A 13748-nucleotide genomic window follows, 5' to 3' on the forward strand; every position below is an offset into this window, starting at 1 on the left:
GGAGGAGAGAGAAAGAGGGAGACACAGAATTTGAAACACGCTCCAGGCTCTGAGCTGTCAAGCGGGGCTTGAACTCAAGGACCACGAGATCATGACCTGAGCCGGAGTTGAATGCTTAACCCACTGAGCCACCCAGTGCCCCCCCTTTTTTTTTATTAAAAGAAATTTTTTTTTAATGTTTATTTTTAAGAGAGAGAGAGCATGAGAGGGGGAGGAGAGAGAAAGAGGGGTGAACAAGCATCTTTTAACTTGGAGTCTCTGAGGTGGTTTTTTTTTTTCCATGCAGGATGATGGGATATATTAGGGTAGTGATTAAAAGCTTGGGGCTGTGGACAGCCAAACCTGGTTTCAGTCCTGGCTTCCTGCCAACTAACTAGACCTCGGGCAAGTTACTTAAATTCACTAGCAGGTCCTAATTCTATAGCTATAAAATTAGGATATATTAGTATTTCCTTGAAGGAGGGAATTTGTAAGAATTAAATGAAATAATGTGTAAAGTGTATAGCGTAATTGCTAGATACTGTGTTCAACATTCATTAGTTTTTATCGATAATATTAAGACATTTACTGTGTATTTTATAAGAACCTATTGTATTCAATTCCTAGTAGAGCTAAAAATATATTATTCCTAGTATGCGAGAGTATGAAGGTATCCTACTTGAAAAAGAGAAAAAGAAGGCGGTGCCGGGGGAGTGCCTGGGTGGCTCAGTCGGTTAAGTGGCTGACTCTTGATTTTGGCTCAGGTCATGATCTGATGGTTCATGAGTTTGGGCCCCATATTGGGCTTTGTGCTCACAGCCTAGAACCTGCTTTGGCTCTCTCTGCCCCTCCCTTGCTCATGCTCACTCTCTGTCTCTCAAGAATAAATAAATGTTAAAAAAAATCCTATTTGGTGTTATATACTGTAAAACTAGAGAAATAAATGAAATTATGACTTAGGATATCTAATTCTTCATTAAATACTTCTATATATCTTTTTTTTTTTCTTTTACGTTTATTTATTTTGAGAGAGAGTGAGTATGTGCATGAGCAGGGGAGGGGCAGAGAGAGAGGGAGAGAGAAAATCTCGAGCAGGCTCCATGCTGTCAGTGCAGAGCCTGATATGGGGCTTGATCTCACAAATCCTGAGATCATGACCTGAGCCGAAATTAAAGAGTCGATGCTTAACCGACTGAGCCACCCAGGCACCCCTTAAAATATATCCCCTTTTATCTGAAATTCCAGGCATTTGTTGAATTATGTTTTTCTGACTCTTGTCGGAAAACTTGATTGACTACCATTTCTTTGTAAGAGGGAAATGATGTTAGAATCTGTGTCTGCTATGGTAAATTTAATTTTAGAATAGGCTAATTAACTTGAACAAATGGAAGTTCTGCTCTGTCATTTAACGTGACAGCTGTCTGATTAGGATGTGCCATTGAACATAGGGGAAGTTGAGGGAGAGAATGACTAGCTTGTTATAACTTATTGTTTGTGGTTGGTGTGGAGGGACTTAGGGACTTCGGCACATGCCCTTTGGTTGCTGCTAATAGTTTTAGCAACAGTTGGGTCTGATATGGCAGATGAATTATGAAGTATGGAGTTAAGGGTAGTATGTTGGAGTTTACAAGAAAAGGTGTGATTATTGTAATGCACAATGTTTTTATACTGTGCTAGTGTAGCCCTTGGAACATGGAAGCCTTTTTTAAATTAACTTTTTGTTGCATTGCTAATACTTTTTTATTTGTATTATGTCTGACTTAAGGAGGACAAGGCTTCAATTAAAGAAGAATGCCACATAATTGTGGCATAGATTGGATTGGCATAGCTTGGTAATAAGGAGGAAAGACCAAGGATGTCACTATACTCTTGTGCCTGGATTCTTTTCACATTCATATTGGTTAGTCCTGAAGTAGTGGAAATTGTCGGTGATTTTTTTTTTTAGTCTAGACTGAAGATGATTGGGGTCTGTTAAATATTGCTGAGGGCATACATTTGGAGATTGTTCTGAAGACTAGAGATTGATTTACTAAGGAGGAAATGTAGGACAGAAGACTGTAAGTAGTTTCTCGTCTCATCTCCCATTTGACCTGCCATCACTGTATTCCAGCTTTGCCAGTCTCTTGGCCACGTTAGGGTCTTTCCACTTGCTGTTCTCCTGAAACAGCTTGGAATACTGCTTGGAATACTAAATAGCCATATGATTTGCTGTCTCATCACCTTTAATTCTTTATTCAAAAAGGCATCTCAGCAAGTCATTTTTTATTATTTTTATTTAATTTTTATTATTTGAGCCTGTGTCAAAACTATCACTTCTGCTACCTGGCCCCCACCCCACCCCATAGATAGCACTTATCAGCATTTAACACACTGATTACTAAATTTAGTTTGTGTCTGCTCTCATTAGATTGCTGTGGAGTATTTTGTTTAATGGAGCCTCATCTGTATATTAAAAGGACATTTTTACATTGAATGTTTTTATAAACTGAACTTTTCTATGCACCTAAATTTAACAGTTTTTTGTTTGTTTTTGTTTTTTTGATTGAGCCATACAATAAGACTTATTGAGGAGCACCGGGGTGACTCAGTTGGTTAAGCATCTGACTTTGGCCTCAGGTCATAATCTCACAGTTCGCATGGGCACGTAGGGTTCTGTGCTGACAGCTCAGAGCTTACATCCTGTTTCAGATTTTGTCTCCCTGCCTGTCCCCTGCTCGCTTGTGTGCTGTCTCTGTCTCTCTCTCAAAAATAAATATTTAAAAAAAAGAATTACTGATAAAAAACTTTTTGACTTATATACATACACACATATGTATGTATGTGTATAAATACACCTTTATACTGAGACTTTTTAGGAGCTCACTGGAATATAGCTTTAACTTTTTGGAACATAACTGTGACTTTGGAGATGTTTATATGAGGTTAGGATATGTTAATTGCATAAACATACTTTTGTACTTTTAATTAAGGTTATATTTCTTTCTTTGTAGGAGTAAAACTACCACCGCTAATGATGTGAATGGAGTTAAACCTTTGTCAAGTGATCAGGTATTTTTCTTAATGGTTTTAACTAGTTCTTCCATATAAGTACATGAATTTAGTCTTAATTTTTTTTAACATTTTCAGTGGAGTCAGGATCATCTGACTGTGAGAAAAATTTTGGTGGCTTCCTAGTTTATTTTTTATTTTTTAATTAAAAATCTTGTTAAATTTAAATTGAAGTTGACAAAGTGTAATAAGGCTTCCTAATTTTGTAAGTTTTCTTCTTTATTTGATTTTACTCTTGTACGTATCTCAAAAGTGTTTTAAAAGCATTTCTGTGTTGGGGCGCCTGGGTGGCGCAGTCGGTTAAGCATCCGACTTCAGCCAGGTCACGATCTCGCGGTCCGTGAGTTCGAGCCCCACGTCAGGCTCTGGGCTGATGGCTCAGAGCCTGGAGCCTGTTTCCGATTCTGTGTCTCCCTCTCTCTCTGCCCCTCCCCCGTTCATGCTCTGTCTCTCTCTGTCCCAAAAATAAATAAACGTTGAAAAAATAAAAATAAAAAAAAATAAAAAAAATAAAAAAAAAATAAAAGCATTTCTGTGTTGATTGGACTTCCTCACTTTGTTTAGCACCCGAAAGACAATGGGAACTCTCCTAGCCTTCCTTTGTCAAGAAAGGTTCTTAAGTCACTTAATCCAGCAGTCTATAGAAATGTGGAATATGAAATTTGGCTGAAGTCTAAGCAAGGTGAGTTAAAAAAAATCTGTGTATTTTTCATAAATTTGCTTTGTGGCATTTGAAAATAAGTCAACTTGATATTCTGATATTGTTTACAGCTCAACAAAAACGTGATTATTCCATTGCTGCTGGCTTACAGTATGAAGTTGGAGATAAATGCCAAGTAAGTGATTATGTACAGGAAGAAAAGATTTTACTTGAAATCTTATTCTAATAGGATCTAAGAAAACAGCTCAAGTTTGATGTGTTGTTAATTGGAGATTTTAGAAGATATTTTATCACATACACATTTTAATAGTTGTAAATATTTAGCTTTTTGATCCATTAGAATACGTTGTAAAAATTGTGTGTATGTCGATGGTGTCCCATCACATGATCTTTAAGAACAATGTCAGTCTTTGATATTACTTGTTTGAAAGAAGCAGCAATAGCACTTTAGATTTTTAGATAGTTTCATTATAGTTGGCAAATTACCAAAATTGATTTGAACTTGACATTACAGGTCAGTTTTATGGAAGTCATCTGGGAAGATTTTGATAGATACATAATGGTTTTATGTTAGACTGAGAAAAGAGTGAATAGTAAGGAAGTTTTGGCATTGACTTTTTTTTTTAATATAATTTATTGTCAAATTGACTTCCATACAATACCCAGTGCTCATCCCAGCAAGTGCCCTCCACAGTGCCCATCACCCACTTTCCCCTCTCCCCCACCCCCCCCATTAACCCTCAGTTCTGTGTATTTAAGAGTCTCTTATGGTTTGCTTCCCTCCCTCTGTAACTCCCCCCCCCTTCTTTTCCCCCATGGTCTTCTGTTAAGTTTCTCAAGATCCACATATGAGTGAAAACATGCCATTTACTTTGAATAAACTATTGCTCTGGATTTAAGTAGCGGATTGGAAAAGGGGAAATTTGGATTATATCAGTTCTTAACTTAGAGTGATTTTGCAATCCTCACTGTGTATTTGATAATGTTCGAAGACAATTTTTGTAGTCCCACAACTGGGGAGGTGCTATTGACATCTACTGGGTAGAGGCCAGGGATACTGCCAAACATCCTACAGTGCACAGGGCATCCCCCCAAGCCCCCAACAAACGCTTGTCCAGTCTAGTGTCAGTAATGCCAAGGCTGGAGAAACTCTGGGTAATTTCCAAGGTTCCTTTACTGTTTTTGTTTATGAAAAAATGCTAATTCCAAGACAGAAATAACCTATATACTATTTGGTGATAGAAATAACCAAATATTGGGGCGCCTGGGTGGCGCAGTCGGTTAAGCGTCCGACTTCAGCCAGGTCACGATCTCGCGGTCCGGGAGTTCGAGCCCCGCGTCAGGCTCTGGGCTGATGGCTCAGAGCCTGGAGCCTGTTTCTGATTCTGTGTCTCCCTCTCTCTCTGCCCCAACCCCGTTCATGCTCTGTCTCTCTCTGTCCCAAAAATAAATAAACGTTGAAAAAAAATTTAAAAAAAAAAAAAAGAAATTACCAAATACTATTTGAAGATAATGTTCGTAAAAATATGGTTTTCATTGAAAAGTGTTGCCTTTTACAAACTACTTTAAAATAGCCATTGACAAACATTTTTCCTTGTAGAGGTAACACTCATTTCCTGTGTGGTAAAGTAGTTTGTAAAAAGCCAGTTGACCAGGATTACCAGCATCAAAGACCATCTATCTTAAGAAGTTGTAAAAGTGTTCTGATTCTGAGGTATTTGAAAGTGGAAGAAGAAGATATGATTCATTTAGGTTCTTCCTTACGGAGTTGTCAGAAATGTGGTATAATCACAGAACAGAATTGTGGAATTTTTTGTTACAGTGATTTGGAAAAAACCAAAAGAGTAAATCTAGGGTTTAGGGCTCCTCCTTCCCTTCTCACTCCTCCTTAACAGAGAAGAATGCTTATCTTATGCTGCATCACTAAAACTGTTACTCATTGTTTTAAATCATGCATATTTCCTTTGAGGTTGCAGTTGGTTTTAGTAAAATACATGCTGTTTGTAAAGTAGATGCTAAGCAGATACTTGCTTTTTTTTAAGAGTATTTTGTTTCTATATCTACTAGACTATTTCAGGTAAAATTTAATTGAAATCTGTTTGGAAACTGTTTTGCTATGACTCAAAGGTGCATTTATACTCAAGCATATAAGATGTAGTTTAAGTTTTTGGTACAAATTAACTTCAGAAAGATATGTTTTATTGTTAGACTCTTGAAGAGAGGAAGGCAAAGGGTCCTTTTGTGCTTAATGAATAATGAAACCTCAGCTTTAGGATTTTGATATAGTTAAAAAAAAAAAAAAGGTTAAGTTGAAGCTGCTGTACATTGGGCTTTAGTGCAGTGATCAGCCCTGTTCATTGAGTGTCGTTTGACTATAGGAGGAAACTGAAAGGCTTTCTCTGGTCACAGATTGCTATTGGGTAATACAGTTGTATATTAGATAACATGGGATGGATCTATTTTTAGAGGGCAAAAAGGTCTCAGTTATACATTGTCAATATTGGAAAAGTAAGACAGTAGTAATTAAAATAATAGTTGCTCTCATTCATAGAGTGGTTGCTGTGTGCAAAGTTGCAGTTAGTGTCCATTCTGTATATCCTATGTGCCTCATTCCATCTCCATGAGTGATGTAGGTACTATTATTAGCTCCATTTTGCATGGGAGGACACTGAAGCATAAGTATCTTGCCAAAGGTCATATTGCTGGTAAGTACAAAAAAGATGGGCCTAGAATCCTGGTGTGTGCAGTGCTATAGTCCTTTGTTCAGAACCAGGACATGCTGCCTTGATTGTGCTCTTGCTTCTCCCTGAATTACTTGCAAAAACAGTTCATAAAATTTTGGAAGTGTACACAAAGAAAAGTCTTTATTTTAGCTAGAGCTACAGAGGCCTGGGAGGTCAGAGAAATATTATTTGTGGTGTACCCTTTTGAACTTGGTTTTGTTTTTAACAGTGTATAGTCGTCATCTCTCTAATTGAAAATGATAAAAACTTAAAAGGTGATCACTAACGCAAAGGAAGCGGGTGACTGATTTCTTCTTTCTGGAATTGTTCAACAGGTTAGGTTGGATCACAATGGAAAATTTTCTAATGCAGACTTTCAAGGGGTTCACTCTGAGAATGGCCCAGTTTTGGTCGAAGAACTTGGAAAGAAGTATGTACTACTCTTCAGCTAAGACATTTACGGTCTCTTCCATTTAGCTTAAGTCATGAGGAATTCTAAATGGCCCTGTGTGTTTATAAATACAGTCAAAAATACTGCCTCTTAGTAGGAAATGGATTTGTTTAGATCTTATGAAACAGCAGTTTGAGTTTAAATTTTGTGTTTTGTGTGTTAACATTTTAAAAACTTGTTTTGCTTACAGTTTCAGATGTGCCATTTGTCACAAAGGCAGTTTGGGAAATTGGCTATAAATTGTAACTGTAAAGTGGGGAGCATTGGAGGACAGGGGCCAATGTTCATTTCTAATTTTCATTTAACACTGCATTGCATGTAGTTAGTTTTCAGTAAATGTCATATGGAGTAGTGAAATACTGTGGCTGACTTGCTGCCACAGTCTCACAGCACCTTTCGTTTCAGTTGCTGCTGTCTTTATTAGAAAAAAGGGTAATAAATCACACCTAAACTTTACTATGGAAAATTTCAAATCCACAAATGTAAAGACAGTACAGTGAACCCCAGTGTAAGCATCACCCTGTTTCGGCAACTGACAGCATTTGGTAATCTTTTCTAATCTGTTCTCCCTAACCGCCCCCTTTTTAAAAGTGAGAATGGGATGGAATATTTTAAAGCAAATCCCCGTCACCACACCATTTCTTATAGACACTTAACATGCTTATGTGTTTCTCTCACATAGTAAGGACTCCTTCCTCCCTACCTTAACTATAGCACTATCATCACATCTAACAGAATAAACAATCATTCCTTTTTAATCTGATCTTTTGCTTAGATTGTGATTAAAGCTTTTTAGTCTTTAGTTTTTTAGGTTGGAAAATAGGCTTTTGATTTATGTCATCTTAGTTGACTAGAATTTAGGATTGCTAAATGCTTTGTACGTTAATTTTTAATCTAAGAAACTATAAAACTAAAATCTTCCATAAATTGAAAATATTTATGCAGAATACTTAAAAATTGATCTTCTTTCTAGGAATATTATGTTATTATAAGTCTTTCTGGAGCTCCCGGTTGGCTCAGTTGGTTAAGCATTCGACTCCTTGATTTTGGCTCAGGTCATGATCTCATGATTCATGAGATTAAGCCCTGTGTTGGGTTTGTGCTGAAGCGCAGAGCCTGCTTGGGATTCTCTCTTTCCCTTCCTCTATATGCGTGCAACTCTCTCTCTCTCTCTCTTGCTCTCAAAGTAAATAAACATTAAAAGAAAATAATAAGTCTTTTTCTTTCTTTTGAAGACACTCCCCGAAGAATCTCAAACCACCTCCTTCAGAAAGCTGGAACACCGTGTCAGGGAAGAAGATGAGAAAACCTACTTCTGGACAGAATTTCCACTCTGGTTAGGATTATGTCCAATTAATCTTTCTTTGGAGGAGGGGTGATGGTACTTGGGCTTTTTTTTAATTATTATTATAGGAAAATGATGAGGTATTTTGGCTTCTTGTCACAGACATGGATTACAGAGGGCCAAAGAATCAAAGCAAGCCAATAAAAGCTCCATCAGCACTACCTCCTCGACTCCAGCATCCTTCAGGAATAAGACCACATGCATTCTCTAGTCATTCTGCAGGGTCACAGTCTCAGAAACCCTCCAATGAGCACAAAAATCTTAATAGGACACCCTCACAGATCATAAGGTAACCTCCTGAATGCAAGAGAAATATAAATTGAGAGGCATTTCTTTTATGTGCTAAATTACGTGAGTTTAAACATTTGCAACTTTTTGTTCATTTACTTGTCTATAGTATATTAAAAGTATTGTTGGTAAAATACCATGTGAAGATTTTAGTTCTTTTAGATTTTTATTCTAATTTATTAGAATTACCTAATTCTCTTCAGATAAGTCTAAGTAATTTGAAGGTAAGGCATCTTTAGTTTTGAATAACTTTTTTCAAATGACTTGGGAGACCTTATTGTAGCCAAATCTTACTCTTGCACTTAGTTGTTTTCTGGTAGCTTGTAATATGTTAAATGTTGAATTTCAAATTGTATTCCTATTCCTTGGGTGGGGATGTTCCCTTTATATACTCTTTATATAGGAACTTAACCAAAATGGTTGGTTTAGTTCTGATAAGGTTGGGTTGTCTGGTAATGTGTCTCATATTGAATGGGGCTACAAGTTTTGTAAGTAAATGTAATCATGAATATTAGCAATCTGACTGAATGTCCGGAGACAGATGAACTTCAGGATCATAATTTTCCTGTGCAGTGGATTTTATTTTTTCCCTAATCTGCCTTTTTGTGGAGTAGTTTATAGCCCGTTGGAGGAACTTTGAGAGGATGTGTCTTAAGTTGAGGCTGTCCTTTTCATGCAAACGTGGTCGTGTGTCTTGTGGATGCTGGAGCCCTCCTAGGTTGCTGTGACCAATGCCTTACCCATTCCAAACCTCCTATCCCTAGTTGCCTGAACAGTTAGAGCATCAGCTTATGTATCTAGCTCTGGTTTGAAGTTCCTTTATTTTTAGCTTTTGGGCATTCCCCTTTCTTGGGAATATACTGAACTTTTTGTCATTAAAGACAGCTTATGTAACATCTTCTAGACAGTTGTAGGTTCCTAGGCTGACATTACAAATACACTCTTAGTTTTCTGGGGCTATTATAGCAAGGTACCACAAACTGGGTGGCTTTAAGGATCATAATTTTTTTTTTAAATGTTTATTTTTGAGAGAGAGAGGGAGGGACTGGGCAAGAGGCAGAGAGGGAGACAGAATCCCAAGCAGGCTCCTTGCTGTGCACACAGAGCCCCATGTGGGGCTTGAACTCACAAACTGTGAGATCATCAGCTGAGCCATAGTCAGATGCCCAACTGACTGAGCCACCCAGGTGTCCTAACAGCAGAAGTTTATTTTCAGTCTTGGAGGCTAGAAGTCTGAAATCAAGTTGTCAGTAGGTGTATGTTCTTTCTGAAGCTTGGGGGGGGGGGGGGGGGGGAATGGGATCTCTTTCATGTTCCTCTCTGTGGTGTTGCCTACAGTCCTTGGTGTTCCCTGGTTTATGGATGCATCACTCCTCTGCCTTTATCATCACATGCAGTTCTCCCTCTGTGTCTGTCTCTCTTCTAATAAGGATACCAGTCATTTTGCATTTAGGGCCCACCCTACCCTAGTATGACCTCATCTTAACTTGATTACTTCTTCAATGACTCTATTTTTAAGTAAAGTCATATGCACAGGTACCAAGGTTTAGGATTTGAATTACAAAAGCACAGTTTAATCATAAAAAAACACCACTACTTCAAGTCTCTAACATTTTTCTTTTTAGTTTAACAAACTATTAGGGGTAGGAAATTATATTGTTCAAAGTCCAAAACATTCAAAAGTTTATTTATTTGATAATTCTTCCTATTCCTATTTTCCCAGTGATCTAGTTTCGTTCTGCAGAGGCCATCCTGTGTTAGCAGATTCTTGTGTATCCCTGCAGGGATACTTTATGTATTTGTAAAAAGTAGGTATATATTCATAGTCAACTTTCCAAAAGTTCTAATGAGAACAAATGATTAAAAATCATTCAGAAGAGGGGTGCCTGGGTGGCTCAGTCGGTTAGGTGTCTGACTTTTGATTTTGGCTCAGGTGTGCTCAGGTCATGATCCTCATGGTCATGAGATCGAGCCCTGCATCCAGCTGTCAGTGCGAAGCCTGCTTGGGATTCTCTCTCTTTCTGCCCCGGCCGTGCCTGCATGCGTGTGCTCTCTCTCAAAATAAATAAGCGTTAACAAAGAATAAAAAACTCATTTAAAAAAAATCCTTGAAGATGTTACTTCATCCCTAAAGGTTAGTCATACACACACAGTCCTGAGAATTGCCCTCGGCAAGGAGTAGTCAGGGCCTTGAATTCTTGGCAAACCCAGCAATAATGTGTCAGGACATTCAGGACTCCTCGTGGGTTATTGCTCCCCACAGACAGAATTGGAGCCATTAATCAAGTAGTTGTGGCTGAAGTTTGTTGTTTGGACATTAGACTCCATTAACATCCAATAGCTTCTTATTCAAAGCAGGCAAAGTGTTTCAGAGGACTAACTTATTTTGAATATTAACTTTGGAAACCTAAAAATATGAAGTAAATATAGGAATGTCATAGGCAGAATTGAGATTTTCCTTTAATAAAATTCTCACTTTTTTAGTAGAGTTGAGAAGGATTTTTTTCCCCTTGAACACAGATACTCTTCAGTGTTTTAAATATTAAAGAAAATACACATACACTACTAAATAACTAACTGTATGATTTTATTTACTACAGATTGAATTTATGTCCGGTGTGTTTCTCGTGTTGTATCCAATCTCTTAGGAATTGGTAGAATAACCAATTGTGAAATGTCTTTGTCTTATTAGGATCTTTTTTTTTTTTTTTTTTTAAATGTGTTAGCTGTAGATTATAACACTTCATAGGAGAAGGCAGTGGGTGATTTATAGATATAAAGCTTCAAAGAATTTTTAACATTTGACTGATGACAGGAGCCTGTTGTATTTGCAGTTAGTATACCTTCTCCACTGTGGTTGTGAGGGTGAATTTTACTAGTATACTAACACAAATGTAGAGACTGCTGATGATTGAATACTCAATAATAATAATAATAATAATAATAATAATTCTGTATAATTAAAAAATCTAAAGTATGGAATTTTATAACTAATAGTCCAATTGATTTAAGCCCATTGATTTATCTTGACTTTCTTATATTTAACACATTCGTTTTGAATTCTTTTATAGAATAAAAGAAGTTATAATTGTAATGTTGGATGTGAGACCTCACTTTTTCATTTCTTACTGATATTGGTCTCTTCCTTTGGAGATAATAAAATATAATAGAAACCTAGGATTGACATGGATGCTTTCATTGTGCAAGTGCTGAAAAGGAATAATGTCATTGCTGGGTATCTCTTCTTTAGCAAAATGCAAATAGGAAGGATTTGATTTTTGCTGTGTGGTGGGTGAGGGTGAGATGGACAGTTTTGGGTGATGGGACACAGTGTAATAAGGGTAGTGTTAGCTTTCCAGAGATGTTGCAGCATGTGCTGAATCCTCTCTGGGATATGAGAAAGACTGGTTTAACTAAGATTATGAAGGTCCACATTTGCTCCTCTGCCTCCCAATTGGGATTGACATCTGCCCTATTGGAATTAGGGTGTGATTTTAAGTGGGACTATCTGAAGACATGAAAAGGCTATTCGTAATTTTGGACATAAAAAAAATGAGATGGTATCATTGTGTCCTCACTCTTTAAAGGAAGTTATATGTTTTTGTATTGTGACAGTGTGTTTTTCCTGTAGGTTTTGGATTTTCATTTTCCACTATTGTGGAACTATTTGACATGGTAGAAATAGTATTCATACTGCTTATAATAGTTATAAGCCATATAAACACATTAGAGTTACGTTATAGGCTATTAAACTACTTGTGTATTTTTTGTCATCCTTCTTGGACGAGACTTCCAAATGAGGTGATGGTAGTCTTATTTGCAGTTAGTATCTAGTTGGGTGTATTTTAATTTTTATTCTTTTCAGCTTTCTATTTCTCTTCAGTATCATCCAAAAAGCGGGAGATGGTCCTGGTGTCTGCTTTGAATGTTTCCCTTAGTACAGAAAATGAGAGTGCTCTTGAGTTTTAAACTAATAACTTTCTCTTTCTTTTAAAAGTAAATTCTATGAAAGTATTGGAATATGGCATAAAGAGTATATATAAGTGTTTAAATTTCTGCCCTGATGAAAAGAGAAAAAAAAAATCTCAATTATTTCTGTATCATTTAGAAGTGAGTTATATTTTTCTTTTTTTTTCCCCTGTTGTTAGTCTTCTTGACATGTAGCATGAGCTACAGGAATTTCCATTTACTGAACATTTATTAGGCCATCAAAAGTTCTGTAATATCGTAGTGTAGCTAAGTTAGTCAAATACTGTATTGCAAAAAAGGTTATTTTAGGTACTCAAACATTTTGTCTTTTTTTTTTTTTTTTCATGACAATGTTTTATTTGACAGAAAACCTGATCGTGAGAGAGCTGAGGATTTTGATCACACGAGTCGAGAATCTAACTATTTTGGCCTCTCCCCAGAAGAGCGCAGAGAGAAGCAAGCTATAGAAGAATCTCGTTTACTCTACGAGATTCAGAACAGAGATGAACAGGCTTTCCCAGCCCTTTCCGTATGTATAAAAAGAGATTTTAAAAGTTGTTTAGAAGTCTGTCCTTAATACAGTTTTTATATGAAACCATAGTTTCTAATGGTAGACTAGTTATTTTTAAACTGCAAGGTACCTTAAAGATCATTTAGTTGCCCTTCCTTTTTACATTATTCATGAAGAAGATGAGGTCTGAAGATATTACTAGTTGTTGGCAGAGTTGATGCAAGTAAATTGGTTAGCTCACTTCTAGTTTAGTATTTTCTCCTGAACCAAAACAGAATATATTTATTCTGTTAGTTATGCAATAGATGTTCACATTCAGTAAAAAAGATACATCTATAAAATCAGGAAACTCTTCAGTGTCCTTTACTAAATACACCAGGACCTAATATATCCAAGAAGAGTTGTCAGAGTATTGGCTGTTGGGAGGTGCTGCTATATGTAACCCTGTGGCTTTGCCCTTGCTCTGTGTGTCAGATGCTGGGCTATGATGAATACCCCTCTGATGAAAGAAATGTTCTCTTACCCTTGGGTTTCTTCATTCTTTTGGGGGAGTCAGAAGGAAAAATAGTTCTCCTAGAGAGTGAAGTAAAATGCTCTGTGAGGAGGGTTCATTGGCAGCATAGAGAGAAAGGTAACCAATTCAGTTTGGAAGTAGTGGTAGCCCTGTGCCTGTGGTCTTTTAAATATTGGTAAGTAGTACCAAGCGCTGTGTGATTCAGAATGGTGGTTGGGCACTTTTTTCTTAACGATGGATTAAACAAATGAAATAGAAC

At 37.0% G+C, this 13748-nt stretch overlaps 1 protein-coding gene across 1 annotated transcript in view; it reads left to right on the top strand.

Annotated features, from left to right (window-relative positions):
* The window catches only part of OTUD4 (OTU deubiquitinase 4), a 46649-nt gene that overhangs the window by 20159 nt on the left and 12742 nt on the right, over positions 1 to 13748 (top strand). Inside the window, exons 8-14 of the mRNA XM_025921851.2 lie at positions 2970 to 3027; positions 3592 to 3709; positions 3799 to 3863; positions 6747 to 6841; positions 8098 to 8198; positions 8310 to 8496; positions 12831 to 12993. Coding sequence (XP_025777636.2) covers positions 2970 to 3027; positions 3592 to 3709; positions 3799 to 3863; positions 6747 to 6841; positions 8098 to 8198; positions 8310 to 8496; positions 12831 to 12993 — 787 coding nt within the window. The remainder of the gene's footprint in view (positions 1 to 2969; positions 3028 to 3591; positions 3710 to 3798; positions 3864 to 6746; positions 6842 to 8097; positions 8199 to 8309; positions 8497 to 12830; positions 12994 to 13748) is intronic.

Source organism: Puma concolor, chromosome B1 (genome assembly GCF_028749965.1).
Source record: "Puma concolor isolate L17-30 chromosome B1, mPumCon1.1.hap2, whole genome shotgun sequence".
In the NCBI taxonomy this organism is placed as follows: Eukaryota; Metazoa; Chordata; class Mammalia; order Carnivora; family Felidae; genus Puma; species Puma concolor.